This window comes from Nannizzia gypsea, genomic scaffold (assembly GCF_000150975.2).
Source record: "Nannizzia gypsea CBS 118893 supercont1.1 genomic scaffold, whole genome shotgun sequence".
Classification (NCBI taxonomy): domain Eukaryota; kingdom Fungi; phylum Ascomycota; class Eurotiomycetes; order Onygenales; family Arthrodermataceae; genus Nannizzia; species Nannizzia gypsea.
Genome location: NW_003345201.1, coordinates 53,978 through 72,558, shown reverse-complemented (window position 1 = coordinate 72,558; position 18,581 = coordinate 53,978). Strand labels below are relative to the sequence as shown.

At 51.2% G+C, this 18,581-nt stretch overlaps 7 protein-coding genes across 7 annotated transcripts; 5 read left to right on the top strand and 2 right to left on the bottom strand.

The window, feature by feature from the left end:
* Positions 1–143: 143 nt before the first annotated feature.
* On the top strand, positions 144–3,029 carry MGYG_00028 (hypothetical protein; the record flags this gene model as incomplete). The annotated part of the gene is made up of 5 exons (XM_003175888.1): positions 144–191; positions 281–1,724; positions 1,780–2,013; positions 2,093–2,397; positions 2,460–3,029. 5 exons carry the CDS (start codon positions 144–146, stop codon positions 3,027–3,029), a joined length of 2,601 nt encoding a protein of 866 aa, XP_003175936.1.
* Positions 3,030–5,055: 2,026 nt separating this feature from the next.
* On the top strand, positions 5,056–6,884 carry MGYG_00027 (hypothetical protein; the record flags this gene model as incomplete). Its single annotated transcript, XM_003175887.1, has 4 exons — positions 5,056–5,310; positions 5,378–5,415; positions 5,516–5,904; positions 5,992–6,884. 4 exons carry the CDS (start codon positions 5,056–5,058, stop codon positions 6,882–6,884), a joined length of 1,575 nt encoding a protein of 524 aa, XP_003175935.1.
* A 468-nt stretch (positions 6,885–7,352) lies between these two features.
* Positions 7,353–8,577, bottom strand: MGYG_00026 (hypothetical protein; the record flags this gene model as incomplete). Its single annotated transcript, XM_003175886.1, has 2 exons — positions 7,353–7,568; positions 7,705–8,577. The coding sequence occupies 2 exons, from the start codon at positions 8,575–8,577 to the stop codon at positions 7,353–7,355; spliced, it is 1,089 nt and encodes a 362-aa protein (XP_003175934.1).
* A 1,141-nt stretch (positions 8,578–9,718) lies between these two features.
* Positions 9,719–10,492, top strand: MGYG_00025 (Ser/Thr protein phosphatase superfamily protein; the record flags this gene model as incomplete). The annotated part of the gene is made up of 1 exon (XM_003175885.1): positions 9,719–10,492. One exon carries the CDS (start codon positions 9,719–9,721, stop codon positions 10,490–10,492), a length of 774 nt encoding a protein of 257 aa, XP_003175933.1.
* Positions 10,493–11,132: 640 nt separating this feature from the next.
* On the top strand, positions 11,133–13,635 carry MGYG_00024 (actin patch protein 1; the record flags this gene model as incomplete). The annotated part of the gene is made up of 2 exons (XM_003175884.1): positions 11,133–13,468; positions 13,563–13,635. 2 exons carry the CDS (start codon positions 11,133–11,135, stop codon positions 13,633–13,635), a joined length of 2,409 nt encoding a protein of 802 aa, XP_003175932.1.
* A 381-nt stretch (positions 13,636–14,016) lies between these two features.
* MGYG_00023 (hypothetical protein) lies at positions 14,017–14,579 on the bottom strand (the record flags this gene model as incomplete). Its single annotated transcript, XM_003175883.1, has 2 exons — positions 14,017–14,348; positions 14,408–14,579. 2 exons carry the CDS (start codon positions 14,577–14,579, stop codon positions 14,017–14,019), a joined length of 504 nt encoding a protein of 167 aa, XP_003175931.1.
* A 423-nt stretch (positions 14,580–15,002) lies between these two features.
* MGYG_00022 (hypothetical protein) lies at positions 15,003–18,183 on the top strand (the record flags this gene model as incomplete). The annotated part of the gene is made up of 5 exons (XM_003175882.1): positions 15,003–15,779; positions 15,876–17,290; positions 17,438–17,625; positions 17,702–18,034; positions 18,095–18,183. 5 exons carry the CDS (start codon positions 15,003–15,005, stop codon positions 18,181–18,183), a joined length of 2,802 nt encoding a protein of 933 aa, XP_003175930.1.
* Positions 18,184–18,581: the final 398 nt, after the last annotated feature.

Here is an 18,581-nt window from a genome sequence, read left to right as displayed (position 1 = left end):
GCCTTACGCCTGCTTCACCCGCAACTTATCTCTTCTTACCTTCGCCAGCGTCAGGCTACCCTTTACCCGTCGACTGCAACTGTCCGCGTTAACGTACGGCCTCCAAACAGCCCGCCCATGGTACTGTGGGCGGGAGTTCTGCCATGTCCACCGCTGCTCCCACCGGAAAAGTCCACAAGCGAGCATACCAGGTACATCCTCCGGGCTGATACATTGACAATACACATACCCTCCATCTACTTCCGATAGCAATAGAAAGCCATACCTAACCCTTGATTAGGCCTGTATTCCGTGTCGAGAGCGAAGGGTGCGTTGCGACCTAGGCTCCGTTGATCAACCGCACCAAGGCCCCTGTGGGAGATGTCGGCGGGAACGAAAGCTATGTCATTTCTCCGCTACGCGAGGTCGCAAGAAGACCGCTTCTACTCCCACTCCTGCACCCTCTGGGCCCGGTGATCCCATTGCCGGCACTTCAGTCGCTACCACCGGTATCACCACCACTCCCACTACCACTGGCATCACCCCTACCCGACCATGGGAGGAGTCGACCATAGCCGTTGCAGGGACTCCAGCATCCCTTCCAGGGCTCGTCACCCAGGCCGGCGAAAACTCAGTCAGCCCCATTGCCATTCCGCCCGCCATCAAACGCGAGCATTCCCTTCAACATGTCCTCTCCCAGGATACCCCGCGTCCGTCCACTCGTGGCGATAAGACAGCCGAGAAGCTGCTCAGGGATGCTGCATATACTTCCCACGATGCGCTAAATTTACTCTTTGAAGCTGGTAGACATAGTGAGCGGGTCTCTAGGCCGGACCGTCACCAGCACCACAACCATATCCCGGGAGTCACCTCCCAGAGGCTGGGCCCGACACCTACCAGGGAGCTCAGACCATCTGCTGCTCCAAGCCTCCATGATAACACTCCCGATTTCCATCCTTGGTCAAACCTGCGTTTCGTCCGTACCGGACTGATCACTGCTGAAGAGGCCTTTGATCTCGTAAACTACTTTCATACATACCTTGCTCCGTTCACTCCGATCGCATCCTCCTCCTTTCAGGATCCTTCCATGCATGCCGAGCTGCTCGAAGAGGAACCCATCCTGGCCATGACAATTCTCATGCTTGCCTCACGATACATGAAACTATCAGGACCTGGATCTATCTCTAGATCTTACATGGTCCATGAACGCCTCTGGCAGCATCTCCAGGGGATGATCTCCCGCATGATCTTTGGCCAAGAGCAGTTCACTGGTGGCACACACAACCACGACGCCCCTCCAGAAGCTTCAAACCTTTCTACGCATGAGTATCCTCTGGCTGGCTCAAACTTTGGTAGCCTAAGGACACTCGGCAGCTGCGAAGCCCTACTTTTATTGTCCGAGTGGCATCCGCGATCTTTACATGTACCCGCTGGAGATGACGGGGATAGCATCGTTGTGAAAGACGATGTTCGAAGAACAATCGCGAGCACGGCTGGTATAGGTGGGAGAATACGCATCGATTGGCTCGAACCTGTCTGGAGATCGGATCGGATGTGTTGGTCTATGCTAGGGAATGCCCTCGCTTTGGCTGTTGAGCTCGGTATTTTTGACGAATATGACAACACCACCATAGGAGCTCGCGAATCTCGGAGAGATATCTGGAGTAACCCATCATCCAGCCAGAGAGCATACCTTGTCCAGCATTTGCTTTGGGTCTATCTTACGCAAACTTCCGGTCGCCTTGGTAAGTTTTACATCCAGCGCTAATGCGTGAACAAAGTGGCTGATATCCTATGTAGGATGGAAAAACTTGACTTCTGTCTCAGTGTCACACCACGATACCAGTATAAAACATGGTGACACGATTCGCTGTTGGGTGGGCGTTGCTTCACTGATGAAGAGGGGCAACGAGCTTTTATTTCCTTCCCGCGAGCGGACTCGCGAAATCGTCAAGACCGGCGAGTATCTGGCTGTACTTCGTGTACTCAATCCGCTCCTACGCGAATGGCAGAAGGAGTTTGATCGTGCCAAGTGTAAGTCCTCCACCTCAAAACTCGAGTGTCTAACTGAAATACAGAGCTAATGGGGCCCTCGTTATCCCCCTCGACGCAGTGTCAAGGCAAATGAGATCCATCTTGACGATCGAATTCGGATATGTACGGGTATATATCCATAGCGTTGCACTACAGGCTGTCATCGAGAACTACTACCACGTCATGCACGAAGGTGGCTCCATGCCTGAAGCCAGCTTGCTCGAACCCTTCGAGGGCAACAGAGAATACTTTATGGAGGTTATCGCCTCGGCAAAATCGATACTCCAGACGGTTGTCGAGGATTTGCTTCCAGATAATCATTTAAAGCATGTTCCAATTCGAACTTATTCGAGAATCCTTGCTGGTGCTATGTTTTGTTTAAAGGTTAGTCGTACTCCAGTGTAGTCGTGTTGCGTGGCGCTCACTAAATCCTTTCATTCGCTAAGGCCACGTCTCTCGGCGCCAAAGACTTTGAGACGTCGGGATCGTTGAGCCTCGTTGAACGTACAGCGGACGCGCTATGTACATGTGTGGTGGATGATGTTCACTTGAGCAACAGATTTGGGGAGTTGCTGCATGCTCTCGCCGCAAGTTTGCGGAACAGAGTAGTGCAAATGACGGCAAGTGAACAACCAAGCGGAAGTATCACTCCCAATACTCTGGTCTCACATCGTCAATATGCTCAATCTTTTGAAGGTGATACAAACAATCAGATGATGGTGTGTGGCCCTGGCTCCTATCATGAATTGTCCATGGGTCGAATGGGACTGGAGGACCACTCTATCGCTGACCCAGAGTATGACAATTGGCAGGCTGGCTCTTCATCTGCTACAGCAGCGGGCACGCCTGCTTATTATGCCATGAACCCGGCATCGGGGTTGATTGATCAAGTTCAGAATGATCCATTGATCAACTTTGCCGGGTTGGGCCCCAATCAACTTGGTTGGTCCGGTGGGCAGGACTTTTTCGATATGCTCGGTCCCTTGTTGGACGTACAGTACGAGCAGTATAAATGATAAACAGCCTGCCCACAACATTATTACACGCGCGCGCTTCGCGGGAGGGCGGTCAAACATAGCCAGAGGCGTAGTTTCTCTTATTTTGGCTCGCCCTCCAAGGTGATGTCAGCGTTGGGGAAAGGAGGTGAAAGGAACTGGACAAAACCAGTCGTACTATTCGCAAGTTTTCAGCCCCAACCGCACCCTCTCTTTACCAAACAACCAAAGATCAACAAAAATCAACAACAACACATACCACATAATCTTCTAACACAAACACACATGCACACACATCATGCACTCAGGGCCAACTGCGACTCGAGCTATATCTAACTACAGGAACCTCGCAGCTGGCCTCTGACATGAATGTGTGGGAGAGAGTATGCTAACCTCTGCTTGCAGTTAACTTTATGGAACTAGATGGGTGACTGCCTGCGCTTCAGTCTGCCTTACCTGCAGTAGTGGCTTTGAGCTTCGTCCCCTCCTGACTTCCAGCGCAGAAGCTGTAAAGAAACACAACAAACTCAAGAAAAGAAGTGGAAGCAAAAGGGGAAAGAGGCAAAAATTTATGACAGAGAAGAAGTTTCTGGCGGGCTGCTCGACTGGTGGGTGCGTCTTGTGACGAGCCAAAACAATAAAATCCTTTCCACCAACTCTGAAGGTCAGCGTATTACCATTGTTCTAGAATATCTAACATTAAATGTGGCTACCGACAGCAATATAGACATGTCCTCGGCCATCGACGAATTACACGAGTTCCGCCCTATCTACTCAACAGATCCATCCCGATGGCACCAATGTCAGATTCCAAAACCGCAACACCACGGTGGTTCTCACCTTTGTTAACCAGTTTTCCTGAATGAAAGAAGTATAGCAGACTAGCTAACTCGAGCCGTACGTCTAGATTGTTTCATTTACCTTCATTCATGTACACTCTCCATGCATGCTGTTAGGCAGCATCACGAACGGCAGTAAATAGGCGCGAGGCGAAGGACAATGGCAGGACAGTGATTGGCTTCCCTCTTTACCGTGCCATCTTTTTTTTTTTTTTTTTTCATACCAATCTACAGAGCATACCATCTATCAGGTTATGGCAGTCATTCAGGGTAACATGGGACGGTAGATGATCACTTACTTGTTTCGATCATCCCGGCGCTCAGCTTTCTTCTACTTATCACCTCAGCGAGGAGTCAGGCAGGGCTTGGTTTTCTTATAATTAGAGACTTGCATGACGGGAACAATCCTCTACCTTTTCCATCCGCTCTCAGGCGAATTTCTTCGGTTCCATCAGCTCCCATCCAGCCATTCCATGATAGCTTTTTAGTCAATATCTAGTGAATCAGTTCCGAATGTTATCATGTAGTCGTGTTCACGTACTACGCACTGTTACAAAGCAACCTCTTGAGATTTCATTGCCACCAAATAGAAGCTGAGCAGATAAGAACAGAAACCGAAATGCACATTGATTAACTAGTTAACTAGTTACCTCCGCATTCAATAAAGTTAAACCCGCCAAAGGGCGAGCTATTCTAACAAGTACATAAATAGTTATCTAAGTAGTTAACTCCCTAGCTAATTACCCTATCTCCCAATCTCCCCTAACCATAAGGTAGGTAATTAAGTTACCCGATCAGCCGCGGCAAACCAACCTCTTTTATCAGCTTATCCACTACCCCTGAAGACTCTATGCAAAGCCAACCAAGCAGCCTGAATTACTGAGGTCGAGAAGCGGGTTAACTAATCAAATACCCGGAGCTCTGATAGCTGCTGCTGATCTCTTGTGTGTGACTTTCGCTGTCTGATTGGCCGTGCAGGTGGCTAGTTATCTCGCTGAACCCTGGTCGACGCCGGCAAGATCCAAGCTGGACCAGAAGCCGAAAAAAAAAGAAGCTGAAGAAGGCCAAAAGGACGCAGAAAACTGTCAAACTAGGATATAAGATGGCCTCTCCGTTATTCTTTCTGCGTCTCATCAACTGAGAAAGTCTCTATTATCAAGAGTAGCTCTGTTTTGAGAGATAACTAAGCTAGTCAGCTACCTATGGTTATGGAGTGCAATACCAACTGCTTAGTGCCGGCGAACAAATGGCTCGACCCGTTTTATCCCTATCTCAATTCGATCCCAGACTCACTCGACAAGTATCTTTCACCTTTGCCTCTTGTACAGATACAACCCATGGGGAAACCTCCGCACGTAGGCATCATAGGCTGCGGCCTCGCGGGGCTCAGATGCGCCGATGTCCTGCTGCAGCGCGGGATGAGAGTCACCATGCTCGAGGCTAGAGACCGGATCGGAGGCCGGGTAAGCATTTCTCAAGCAGCCAGCAATCAGCAAATTCAGTTTCCCCATCTAACACGTCGCTTAATAGGTCTGCCAAAGTAAAGTCGGGGGTGCCTCTGTCGATTTGTCGGTTTGGCCTTGTTCTGTTTCCTCTTCAGCCGGATGAATGGCGGCGGCTGGCGGTTCGTGACAGATAACCAATTTGCTAACACAGCGCGGTGGACAGAGGCCCCAACTGGATCCACGGCACCAGAAACAACCCTCTCGTCGAGATCAGCGAGCGCTCTGGCACAGTTACCGACTCCTGGGAAGGGCTGCAGACGACGTTTGATACAGATGGCAAGCTGCTGGACCCAGTTCTGAGCGCCAAAGCGGCCGAGTTCATGTGGACGACCATAGACCGGGCCTTCAGCCTCAGCCAAAAAGACTGCGCCAACATTCCGGCCAGCAAGAGCCTGCTCGACTTCTTCAGAGAAGAGCTTGCGCAGTCCGGGTTCAGTAAGGCCGAGAAGGACGCCTGTCTAGAGTCATCAAAGATGTGGGGGGCGTACATCGGCTCGCCCATCGAGAGACAGAGCCTGAAGTTCTTTCTCCTCGAAGAATGCCTTGAAGGAAGTATGTCTGCCTCTGTGACGACGTAAAGGTGACGAGGATGGTACATTCTACTTGTCCGGAGACTGACCCTTTGCATCTCTGTGACAGCCAACCTATTCGTTGCCTCGACATACAAGAATATTCTCCAACAAGTTGCTAGGCCCGCCCTGGAGGGAGCAGAGATACGTTACAACGAGACAGTTGTTGCACTTGAAGGGAGATCTCGTACCACAGGGACAGATGGCCGGGTGCTTGTCCGCACATCAAATGACAAGGAGTATCTCTTTGATGAAGTCGTTGCGACGTTTCCTCTCGGGTGGCTAAAACAGAATAAACAGGCATTCAGCCCTGCCATGCCACAGCGTCTCTCCGATGCAATCGACCATATCTCGTATGGCCGTCTAGAGAAGATCTATGTGAACTTCCCGGCAGCATTTTGGCGGCGAGAGCCAGCTGCGTCCAGCGGCATCAACCCTACGTTCCAGTTTTTCTCGCCCGGCTATGTCGACCACCCCAATACTCCCTACTGGAACCAGGAGTGCCTCTCCCTGGCTGACCTGCCCGGGAGCTGTGCCCATCCCACCTTACTCTTCTACACATACGGCACCTGTGCCGAGCATATAGTGTCTAGCATATCTGGCCACTCACCCGATTCAACGGAGTATTACAGCATCCTGCATTCCTTTCTACTGCCATACATCTCTAGGCTACCAGGGTACGACGATCAGAGCCCGGAATGTAGACCTACCGGTTTCCTGGCTACAGAGTGGCAGACGGACCCCCTAGCGGGTAACGGGAGCTACTCCAACTTCCAGACGGGGCTGACCGATGGCCTGGGTGACATCGAGGCTATGCGGGAAGGCATGGGGATCGACAGGGGTATATGGTTTGCTGGTGAACATACCGCACCCATAGTCGGGCTTGGGACCGCTGCCGGAGCCTATTGGAGTGGGGAGGAAGTTGCCAGGAGAATGTGTGATATTCTTTCCTGTGCAGTTTGAAAACCAGAAGCGAAAGATTTTCTGGACGTATATATTTATATTTGACTGTATTCAACCAACGCTTATAGAAGACTTGCAACTAATGTACATAACATGACCGTGACTGTGATTGGTCATCGCCGAAACACCATGTGAATGGGAAGAGAAGGGAAAAAGAATGAGGCGGACGTGGTCATTGGTTCGTGTGGTATTCTGAAACATCAGATAGAAATGGAGGTGGTCGTAAGCGCGTATGATGGCTGATAGGGTATATTCTAGGCTGGCTCACGGCCGGCCCATGCACCAGCCAACGCAGACAAGAGACATGAAAACGCCAGAAAAACAGAACAAACTCCCGAAGACACAAGTGATACGCCGGAGAAATGAAAGATCAGAAGGCCATAACGCAGGAAATTTAGGAAACAAACTTGAAAATGGAAAAAGAGGTGTGTTAAAAAAAAGGGGGGGGACCAACGCACTGGTAACGTTCTAGTCCTCCCATATGGTCTCAAGGTCGAGGTCTTGCCTGCCTTCAGCACCACAAACACTCCATCGTTTGCGCTTGTCAGCCCAGCCAGAGCCAAAGCGGGATCCCAAAGAAGGGGAAGACATGTCGACGGCACTGCGTCTTTTGAGGTCATGCGGGAATCCGCCTGCTGCCTCAGCGGCATCCGCCTTATCAGCGGCAGCTTTAAGTCTAGCGATCTGGTCGGCCTCGATGGCGGCGGCTTCTGCATCGTGGATGTCAAGGGATTAGTCTCGAAGAGAGGATATTCTGGGGGAGCGAGAGCCGATGCTGGTCGGGGTAGAGGGCATGGAGGAAGCCAGTGAGAAGGAGTACGCCGGATAGGGCTCGTTGAACTTGGCGGGCAGGATAAGTGGGGATGGGCGTGAAGGAGAAGATGTCGAAGAAGGTGTCGAGGCGGTCGTTGTTGTAGAACCAAAACATGCCACCATTTGGCATATGGCCATTAGACGTATAGCCGTTGGATGTCTGCCCGGGGACATGGGCGAGCAAAGGGGAGGACGGTCGACGCCTGGATACACGCGGAAGGGTGTTGTGCAGGGCAGGAGACCACGACGGAGAGACCGAACGTCCACTCCCAGGCCTGCTGCCAGAGCTATGGCTGGTATAGCCGGCGGTAGACTGGCTGGGATGGCTGGTGTATGAAACCGGCGAGGCCTGGAGCTCCGGTTGCTCCAAGATGGGCTCTGAAATGGCAATGCCGTAGCTGCTGCTGGGAAGTGACTGGCCTCCAACACCAACACCAACACCGTCAAAGGAGGTCCGTAGCGGACTGGGACGACGCAGGGGGAGCTCGTGAGGAGTGACGCCGACCGCAGACGGCTTGCCTGGGCCGCTGCGTGGGAAGACGTATCTGCCACGAGAGTCGAGCCCTGGAGAAGAGTGCGCCCTGGCCATGACCGGAGCACTTGACGGGGCCGCCAGGGACCGAGATCGAACGTGAGTGTGGCCTCTATGGCTCAGCCCGTTGGCGGGAGCATGCTGGGTCGGTGACAGCATCAGGAACGGCTGTTCGTGTCTCTGTTCTTGCCCTTTGTCGTCCTGCTCTCGATCCGGCCCGTTGTCTCGCGGTAGGGTCTGGGGCCGTCCGTCACGCCGTCGGCCGGCGTCCTCGTGGCCATCCTGCTTCTTCCGCCCGCCGCCGGCCATCGAGTCTGCCGCCATGACGGGCTCTTCCTCCGCCGCCATCGCCGTCACCGTCGTCACCGTCCTGGATAACCACCCAGGCGCTTCTGAGGTGGCCGTTGGGGCTGCCCTTTTACCCCAGAGTCATGACACGGAGTTTGTGGGGAGACGCCACTCTCTCTCTCCCCTTTTCTCTCTTTGCCGCCTGTTATTCTCCCGGGCAGTCAGTCCGACTATTGCTGGCGGCCTCTGTGGCACTCTGGCAGCCTGTCCGCCGTCACTATCTTCGTCTGGCTCTGCCTCTCTCTCTCTCTCTCTGGGCGTGTGAGTGTGAGCGTGAGTGTCTGTTGCTTGCGTGTTTGTTTCCTTCGTCTGCGCCAAAAAAACTCCCGCGGCTTTTTTGGAGCCTCTTTTGCTGACTAAGACGACGCCCTTTGGGTTCAACATCTTCACGTGACGCCCAGCAGTTTCAAGATAAAAAGGGGGATGAACAAGCAAGAGTGACAAGAGTGACAGTTTTGATAGCTGGTAGATAGCTGATAGATAGCTTAATTTGATAGGTTTGACAGAGTATTCGATATCAGGCTGGATGGAAGATATCTACTGGTTATATACAGTTACGTGCTCGACGGTACGCTTGGCTGTTGGGCTTGCTGTTACTGCGTCAATCTTGTGCTCTGATATGCTGCTTGGTGAATGCAGACACCGTGGTTCTACGATTTCCTTCATTATCAAGCTTCATGACATATGTTGATGATGCAGGCGGAGGACTTCACCCCCAGACTGCCGCCTTTTCCATCGTGTTGACTGGCTGCATGCAGTTCCCCAGGCTAGAAGCCGTCGGGATGCCTCCCAAGTCCGAGATATCATGGGATAACTATTAAGGTATCAGTTAATTTTTTAAATATTTATGAGCACCCAAAAACTCCGGACCTAGGTAGCGGGTTAGTTTTGGGGCTCTGCTTCGGCGCAGGCCTGAATAAACAACATCCAGCAAACTGCATGTTAGTTATCTCTCTAATCTGCATGGCCAAGTGCCAGTAGCATCTCAGGCCGCCGACGATGGCCGTTTCACATATCAAGCAAGCAGTTCGCTGGTGAGTTTGTAAGATAAATAGGTGGCTTGCTGGGCCACCGAAACTGAAAAGAACAGCGTACTCCATCAAGTCCTTACTCCAGAGTCAACTATCAATAGAAAGTCGAAATGGGCGACTTCCAGATCATATCCGACCTGCATCTCGAGACGCACCCAGCGTACGACTTTGTCATCGAGCGGACGGCCCCCTACCTCGCCCTGCTGGGGGACGTCGGCCACCTCGAGCACGACCAGTTCTTCCCTTACATCGAGGAACTGCTCTCGCGCTTCGAGATCGTCTTCCTGCTCTTCGGCAACCATGAGCCGCAGTCCTTCACCATGGACAAAGCCCGCCGCAGGGTCGTGGACTTCCAGGACCGACTGCCCCCGTCGACCGGCCGCTTCGTCTTCCTCTCGCAGACTCGCTTCGACGTCTCAGACTCGCTGACGGTGCTTGGATGCACCCTGTACTCGCACATCTTGCCCGAGCAGGACCAGGCCGTCGCCGCCCGCATGTCCGACTTTAAGATGATCACTGACTGGACGACCGAGACGCACAACCGCGCCCACGACGCCGACCTCGCCTGGTTGAACGCCCAGGTCCGTGACATCGAGCAGCGAGAGCCGCACCGCCGCATCGCCATCTTCTCCCACCACGCCCCCAGCCTCGACCCGCGCGCCGTCGACCCCAAGTACGCCGGCAGCAGCGTCACCTCTGGCTTCGCGACCGACCTGCGCGACCAGCCCTGCTGGACTAGCTCTGCTGTCACTGCCTGGGCGTTCGGCCACACGCACTACAACTGCGACTTCGAGCTCGGCGGAGTGCGTGTCATCGCCAACCAGAAGGGCTACTATGCGACTCCCAGAGACACGTTCATCCCGGGGCGCATATACTCCTTGTAGTTATCCATGGCCGCACCTGTAGATATATAGATCTCTTCGTTGGTTGGGTAGATAAAATAAACATATTCTAGAATGCAGTTACTCCGTTTGTAGTTATTATTAAAATATTTAGAACTGTGAAGTGAAGGCTTTGCCGAGCCGCAACACCAGCGTCAACCACCACGCTAAATAAATAACTAAAGAACTACCCAGTCGTTAGCTACATCTGCACCTGCAACACAAGCTACACTAACAGCAGCAACTGCTGATATACTCAAGGCGCGGAGTATATATTCTGGTTAAACTGGCTCGCCCTTTGAACAGATCCACCCGGCTGAAGCCCGTCGCGCGCTGGACCGTGGCCTCCGCCTTCCGCCGTCTGTTTCCTCACACCCACCACCGCATCAACGCCCGCTACTCTGAACTGCGTATCGAAGCGCTGCCCCGTCTCAAACACCGTCTCCAGGCTCGTATCTATAGGGCTATTGTCGAGAGACAGGCTCGAGTGCCCAAGAGACAGGCTGCTGGGCGGACAGGCCTACTGAGTTTCTTGTTCCCGCAGCAACACGCACTGCCATCCCAACGCTCCTCCAGCCCCTCTATAGCTGCCAGAAGAGTGGTAAAACATGGGACTGGCAGCACAGTCGGTATCCAATCTGGGATGTTAGGCTCTACCGGTGTCCGGGCGGAAGATGGCGGCAGCGGCAGCGGCAGCGGTGGACTGGGAGAGGAACGGCTGGATGGCAGCGGCCGCGAGAGAGGAGCTAGGCGGAAGAAGATGATGGGATATCTCAAGGCGGCCAATGAGTTACGACAGGCATACTCGGCCCAGTGGACGCGAGGATACCAGGACCAAGACACCAGTAGCCCGGGAATGCCTGGTGGTTACCCTGAAGGCGAAGCTACAATCCACGGGGACGAGGAGATGATCCTCTTCCCCAGCTACGGGAGACGCCATATCCGCGGAGACAAGCATCATCACCATGCCTCGTCCTCTACACATGCTGCGGCTGAGTTTGAAGCAGCACTGCCGGCTGCACAGAACGAGTGTCAGAAACCCGAGAGTGACTCGGCCATTGTCGACGTCGATGCTCGGGGATGGATATATTCCCCCCAGCGAGGACCCATGAACCGAAAGACTCGCATCCTGCTTGCCCTGGCCAGGCGTCTGAGCGGTATCCAGGTCTCGAGTGCCACATCTTCTGATGTTGATGACTCGTCCGCTCCCGGTAGCCCAAAGTCACCCAGCCAGGATGACGCCTCTATAAACCAAAGGGTAGACTCGATTATGAATAAAGCCCAGGAGGGTGTCGAGGAGGCCCAGCAGGCCTCGCAGCAGCTATCTCCTGAACAAATGGCAGCCGCGAATGCACAGCTGATGGAGCGTTTGACGCCCTTTCTCACCATTCCGGCCGTCAACATCCCCGTTACCGTCTTCTTCTTCAACAAGACCCAGAGTCAGTCCAGGACCATATCGACTAATGCGAGCGGACAGTTCATCCTTCGGGCGTCACTCGATTTCGTGCCTACTCATGTCCGTGTGCTCGCTGCCGAGCATCTGTCAGCCACAGAGGAAGTCAGTTTGTCTGACCCTGGTGGTGTCAGCCTCATCAGCGACATAGATGACACCATCAAACATTCCGCCATTGCAGACGGGGCCAAGGAGATGTTCCGTAACACATTCGTCCGCAATTTGAACGATCTAACCATTGCTGGCGTCGGTGACTGGTACACAAAGCTCGCCGAATTGGGTGTCGGTGTCCATTACGTCTCTAACTCACCGTGGCAGCTATACCCGCTCCTGAAGAAATACTTTTCCCTGGCTGGGCTCCCCCCTGGTTCGTTCCATCTGAAGCAGTATTCCGGTATGCTCCAGGGTATCTTCGAACCCACCGCTGAAAGAAAACGCCCCAGCCTGGAGAGGATCATACAGGACTTTCCGAATCGCATGTTCATCCTAGTTGGTGACAGCGGAGAGGTCGACCTTGAGATATATACCGAACTCGCAATGACTAACAAGGGCAGGATTCTTGGAATCTTCATCCGTGATGTAACCACGCCTTCCGTGCAGGGGTTCTTTGACCGGTCAAACCCTCGCCTAGAGAGACGAAGGAGGAACAACTCCAGCATCGATTTTAGCAGCCTGTTAAAGACGCCAGAGAATAAGCCTACTCTACCTCCCAGGAGAAAAGCCGAGCGAGAAGAGACTGTCGTCCCCATGGGGAACCTCATTGACCTTGATGACTGCGATGACGATGTGCCAAAACTAGATATATCAAGCCAGAAGCCGGTGGCTACCTCTGGTGCGCCTCCAAAGCCTGCCAAACCAGCAGGTCTTCGCTCTGCAACGGTAGAGTCCAAAGGTAGTAGTAACAGTAAAAATACTACTAACAGGTCTGGCCAAGCATCATCATCCACTGTCAATAGAAAACCAGCTCCGGGCAGCCCTAGCAGGTCGACCACCCTATCCAGGAATCCCTCAACCGACAGCTACGTTAGCAGCTTCAGAAGCCAAGCTGCTAACCTCTATAACCAGCTACCTTCCGCTCGAGAGTATGCCGAAAGGATATCCAGTGCCATCCCCTTGTCATCTAACAGGACCACTCCTACTTCATCTCCCAAGGCAAAGCCTGCGCCTCCTCCGGTGCCTCCTCCACGTCGGAGTGCTACTGTAACCAACCCTTCTGCTTCGGCGAGCAGTAGTAAATCTGCGCCAGCCGCGCCAGGATCATCCTCACCCATCCTTGACAGTGTCCAAGAAGGAACCGTCTCTCTCGACCTCCCCGCTAGTGACTTAAACAGGATAAACTCCATGCCTCCGGCGCCCTTCAGACGGACAAACTCGTACCAGTCATCCGAGGGACTTTCAAGCGGCTTGAACAAGCGTGAAGAGATGTGGCTGAGACGCTGGGAGCGCGCCAAGGAAATGCTTGACCGAGAAGGAGTCCCGTTATACAGCTGGCGTGATGGTGGAGACGTAGAAGAGCTATGTCTGGAGTTAGTTAGGAAAGCCCAACAGGAGATTAGAGACAGTAATACCCGTTCTAAGTGAAGCATTAGCGATAGCTGATTCCATTGCAGAGTACAGTAGGATGCTTCCAAATATTTCAACTATCAGCCCTCAGCCGGCTGCTGTTCGATGTATATACCGTACCAAAGGCTAGTAATCTAGTACCCTTAATGCAATTTTTTCGTCTTCTATAACTACGGAGTAATAGTTATAGCCTTCTACTTCGATAAGAATTTAGTTAAATTCCGCTAGAAACTTCGTTAGACTTATACCCCTACAGTAATTATAATAAATAAAAATAGACTGAAGATAAATTTTGTTCACAATATTATTAAAATAGAGTGCTTTGTACTCCGTAAAGAAATAAAATTCGCCACTATAACTATCACGCCTAGTATAGATCTCGTAGTGGCGGGCAATCTCTCGGGTCTTGATAGAAAATTGCACCCAGCTTTTTCATTACCTCAACCTTTTCTGCCATTGTGATGCACATTCGTAGCTTCCCATACTCCTCGTGATCAGAATTGTACTTATATTACAATGCCCAAACACCGTTCTCCTCTATAAATTCTTCGCCTCCGGGATTAACCTCGTAGGAGCTCAGGTTCCTTGCACTTGGATGTTCCTCAATATCAGGCCATGCGAAAAACCACTGTAGCCCATCCCCGGGCTCTGCGATCGTTGGGTCGACGACAGTGCTCTCAAAATAATGGATATTGCTAGGCCAATACCTCCCCCCAGACTTGCGAAGGAGGGAGCAAAATTTATTTTCCACGTCCTGATCTTTAAAGCGGTGCTTTGGTGGCGTAAATTTATCCAATCCAAGGAAGGCCATATCAATAATATCTGCATCCGGTTTCACAATAACTGAATGCTTTTTTGGACAACCATAGGGGTCCTTGACGGGTAGCCATATATATCATAACCATGTAACCCATATGCGTTGTAGCGTTTGGTGCTTTTATTCATTTCCATATAGTAGTCGTATGAGGTCCCACAGCAGCTAATTATTCCCCCATTTTCGTTGCAGTTGCCGTTGCCGTTTGGGGAGTCCACGGTCTCGGGTTGGGGCTTCGTGGTAGAAAACACTCCACCCATTGCTTTACTCAGCTGAATGTGTATGTAGCGCAGTGTCGCTATAGTGTAGAACGGAGGGGTGGCGTTGATATAAAAAATCACAACGGAATCGATAGGAAATATTGGCAGGCCTTTGATGCGCCAATGAAGAGCAGTTATAGGCTAAAAGCAGATGAAATATAATGAGTTTTCAGGAAGCGGGCCTCCTTTCGCCGATCCCGACTCAGCCTCATAACTACCTAGTTACCTAGGACCACCACCACGGACAACATCATCACCACCAGCAGCACCATCCCATCTTCATCAACCCCAGCCAGACACTGCACAACCGCAGTCTGTCAGAGTCCTCCTTCATATAACGAGATCATCAGGTTTCAACATCTTTCAACTAACTAACTCACAACAAATGCCATAGCTCAAGGTTATTCAAATACCAGTCCCGTCATGGAGGGTATTTCCCCCCTGTTGCCGTGGTCCTTACCACGGCAAGGCGTATTGGTGCCTCTGTTGACGTCGCAACCGAATCCAGGTTATATTGCATACTCCCAAGAGCACAGGGAATTCTGCTGGGCAGAGGATCAGATTGATCCCTTCAACTTCTGCACAAGCATTCATTCACTAGCTTCAGTATTGCAAGCCTCCCTGTTCTTCAACTTTCTCTCCATCTATTTAGAGCAACCCATCAATCCGGAGGACTTTACGACCGATGGGAACGTCGATTGCGGTACAGATGCAGCTCTTAAAATGTTTGCAGACTGGAAGGTCCAGCTTTCTCATTTATCTTACTCTCGACTTCGAAAAAGACAGGAAATACTGAACTCCCTTATCACATTTGCATATATGAAAAGTGACGCATTTGAAGATGCCGCTGAAAATTTCGGTGAAGATGAGACTTTTGACCGTATCGCCCTATCTGTGAAGATGCTCGCCAGCGTACTCTATGCGGTAGCGGAGGATACATTCTCGGTTCTCGACGCTCGCTCAACTGGAATCTGGGCTCCTTGGGTCTCCTCTTTGGCGTCTTCCTACTTTAACAAAAAGAAGTCGACACAGGGTGTGTTCTGGCTACAGAACGACATAGGGCCGGCTCGCGACAGCATATACATAATGGGAGCAAGAGAGATCAAAAGATATGCGCGAGGCCCTGCGAACATCTTTGTCCCATTCCCTCCTGGCGTTGAGCAAGGCGGACGTGCAGCTACTCGGCTTTATCGGCAGTTTGTAAGCAATGGATGGTGTCCCATCAGGGCATTTCACCTGTGTCGATCCCACGATTACCACATACTGAATAATCTTGCTATCATATCCCGCCGCCAGAAGCCGTCCGAAGACCATGAGAACTGTTTAGCAATGCAGAGGTGCTGTGCACATAATCTCATTCTCGGGCGTGGACAAGACTATCCATTTCAACATCACAACCATGAGTCGGGAGACTGCGAGTTTATCCATGTTCCAAGACGCGATATTATAACAATTCTCCAAACTGGAGGAATTCCTCTAGTGTCTGTCAGCATCGAGGGTGACCTTGATCTCCAGGTGCACCGGTTCACACCATACATAGCATACACGGCAATCTCGCATGTCTGGTCAGATGGCCTTGGAAATCCACACTCGAATGCACTGCCTCGCTGCCAGCTTCTCCGGCTCCGAAGGATAATATATGAATCCTACCACTCAGAATATAGCCCTTTCTATGACCCTGAGAGGGCCCTCGCCAGTGTCTTATATCTGGGAATGCAGACCTTCCCCCAACGGAGCAGGCCGTCACAAACTTTCGACGCGAAGCGTGTGTATTTTTGGATGGATACGTTTTGCATTCCTGTTGCGGTGGAAACAGAGTCAGATCAATGGAGTAAAGAATTGAAATTCCGCGCCATGAGCCAGATTACACCAGCCTTTGCGGGCGCTTTTAATACTATCATTCTCGACAACGAACTACAAGAGATAGGGTTACCAGATCCCAGCCAAATTTCCGGAGATGAAATTGCGGCAATGATCCTAAGTTCAAAATGGATGCAACGAGGCTGGACCCTTGAGGAAGGCTGCCTATCAATGAATTGCGTTGCTCAGCTGATGGGAAAGCCATACAATATACCAGGCTCCCTGAACCATAACCTACAAAGACCAGAAGATTTCTTCTCTCCCCTCGAGCGAGTTTCTATCGATTCCCGACGGTCACTTACTAAAATTCTACGCAGAGTTCTGCTTGACGGGAAGCACCAACTTAGTTCTATCCATAGTCCATTCAAATATGCTCAAGTGGTCCACGATCTACGTCTTTCTCAGTTTGTGTGGATATGGAACTCGCTTCTTGAGCGATCAACAACGAAGGCGGGTGATGGGCCTATTATCGTTGCTAACTCGCTCGGCTTTAGAGTCTCTGGGCTGAAGGCTATACCCGAGGAAGAACGGTTGAAGGCTGTAATCCAAAGTTGTGAAGAGCTCCCCCTTTCTATTCTTTATAATACAGGCCGTCGTATTCGTTCTCCGGAAGTACCTAGTCTTGGCTGGATACCTTCGACAGTTGATGGCGATTATCTCACCACAATGGGTAGCCTTAGAAGATCTAAATCCCAAAGAGCAGATGGCGAAGTCAAACTTTTCATCCATCGGCCTACTGGGAGCCCTGATGGGATTACTGTGCAAGTTACACAGCCAGGGCAAGTTATTCCTTTACAAAAGGAGGTAGTCATTGTTAATATACGCAGTCGGCCAAATGACAATCTAAAGAGGTATATTGTCCAAATTCACCGCCCCAAACTCGAGGACCTATATCACCAGGGCATCAGCACTCGGATGGCAACTAGTCCCACACAAATGAGGCGAAGCTGTCTTATAATAGATTTCGCTTACGGAAGTGCATCCAAACGGGGCTTTAGAGGGAAAGGGGTACTGTTGTCTATCATATCAGATACAGAAACTGGGATGGCGCTCCAATATGAGGCACCGCTGGTGGCTTGGACGCAAGAGCAATGGGAGTTTAGATGCGCCGACTTCCTGAATAGTTCAGTGCCATCTATTGACATGCGCCCAGTCGGCCATTCACAGCGGCTTTATTTGACTTATGGTTTGATGCCGTTTCATATAAGTGATAGAGTTAACCTAACTACCTTTCAACAAGCATATCGCTAACCTCCCGCTAGATCCACTATTCTGGAATAAAAAGCTTACCCGGCGGCCAGAGCTCAATAAGTACCCGCTACTTGGTAATATAGTTACAGCGCTTGTCACACTTCCGCTCGTGGCGGTAACGACATACCTTGCAAGCATGATTTATGTAGCCATTCGTGACGCGCTTGGTATTCCGAGTGGACCAAGTCCCCATGCTACTGTCTTTATATATATTTTCGGCCCTATCTGCGCTATAATTGCGAAGTCTCTGGTTGAAAATCGCATTGCGGCCTTTTGGTATATTTCGTGGCTCAAAAGTCTCGAAGAGCAACCGCTGCCTCGGAAGAGTACGATCTCCACGACCTGTAACTATATTTGTCGAATGGTGAAGAGCTTATCCCGAGCCTCTAACAAGAAACTAACAGGGGTGGCCCTGGTGAACATTAATCTCCTGCCAATGCAGAGGCCGAGGAGCCAGACGTTGGATCTTCCTGGCGAAATTTACCTTGAATGAAGTGTCTCGATAGTTAGCAAAGTTCCGCTTGGGGATAGAAAACTATCATTCATTTAACTATCCTTTGTGTTTCCACTATTCTTAGCTTGACCTGGGCAGCATGATGGATTTCATAGTTCCATTTACGTAGTAAAGTCCAACATTTCCAGGGCTGTGGAAACGAAACCAGCAGAAGTTGAGCTGCGGGCAAAGACTTGACTCCCAAGAAACCTTCTTTTACTCGTACGTGCCTCGCCATAAATCATTGTCCACCTTGGCGCGAGGAGTGACCTATTTTTATAGGGTACCCACACCACATTCAAAGTACCTTATATTGTATATATTGAGTGAAATTCTCTAAAATTTATAATATTTTAATATATAGTACTTTTTATCTTAAAGATAGAGTAAAATCTACA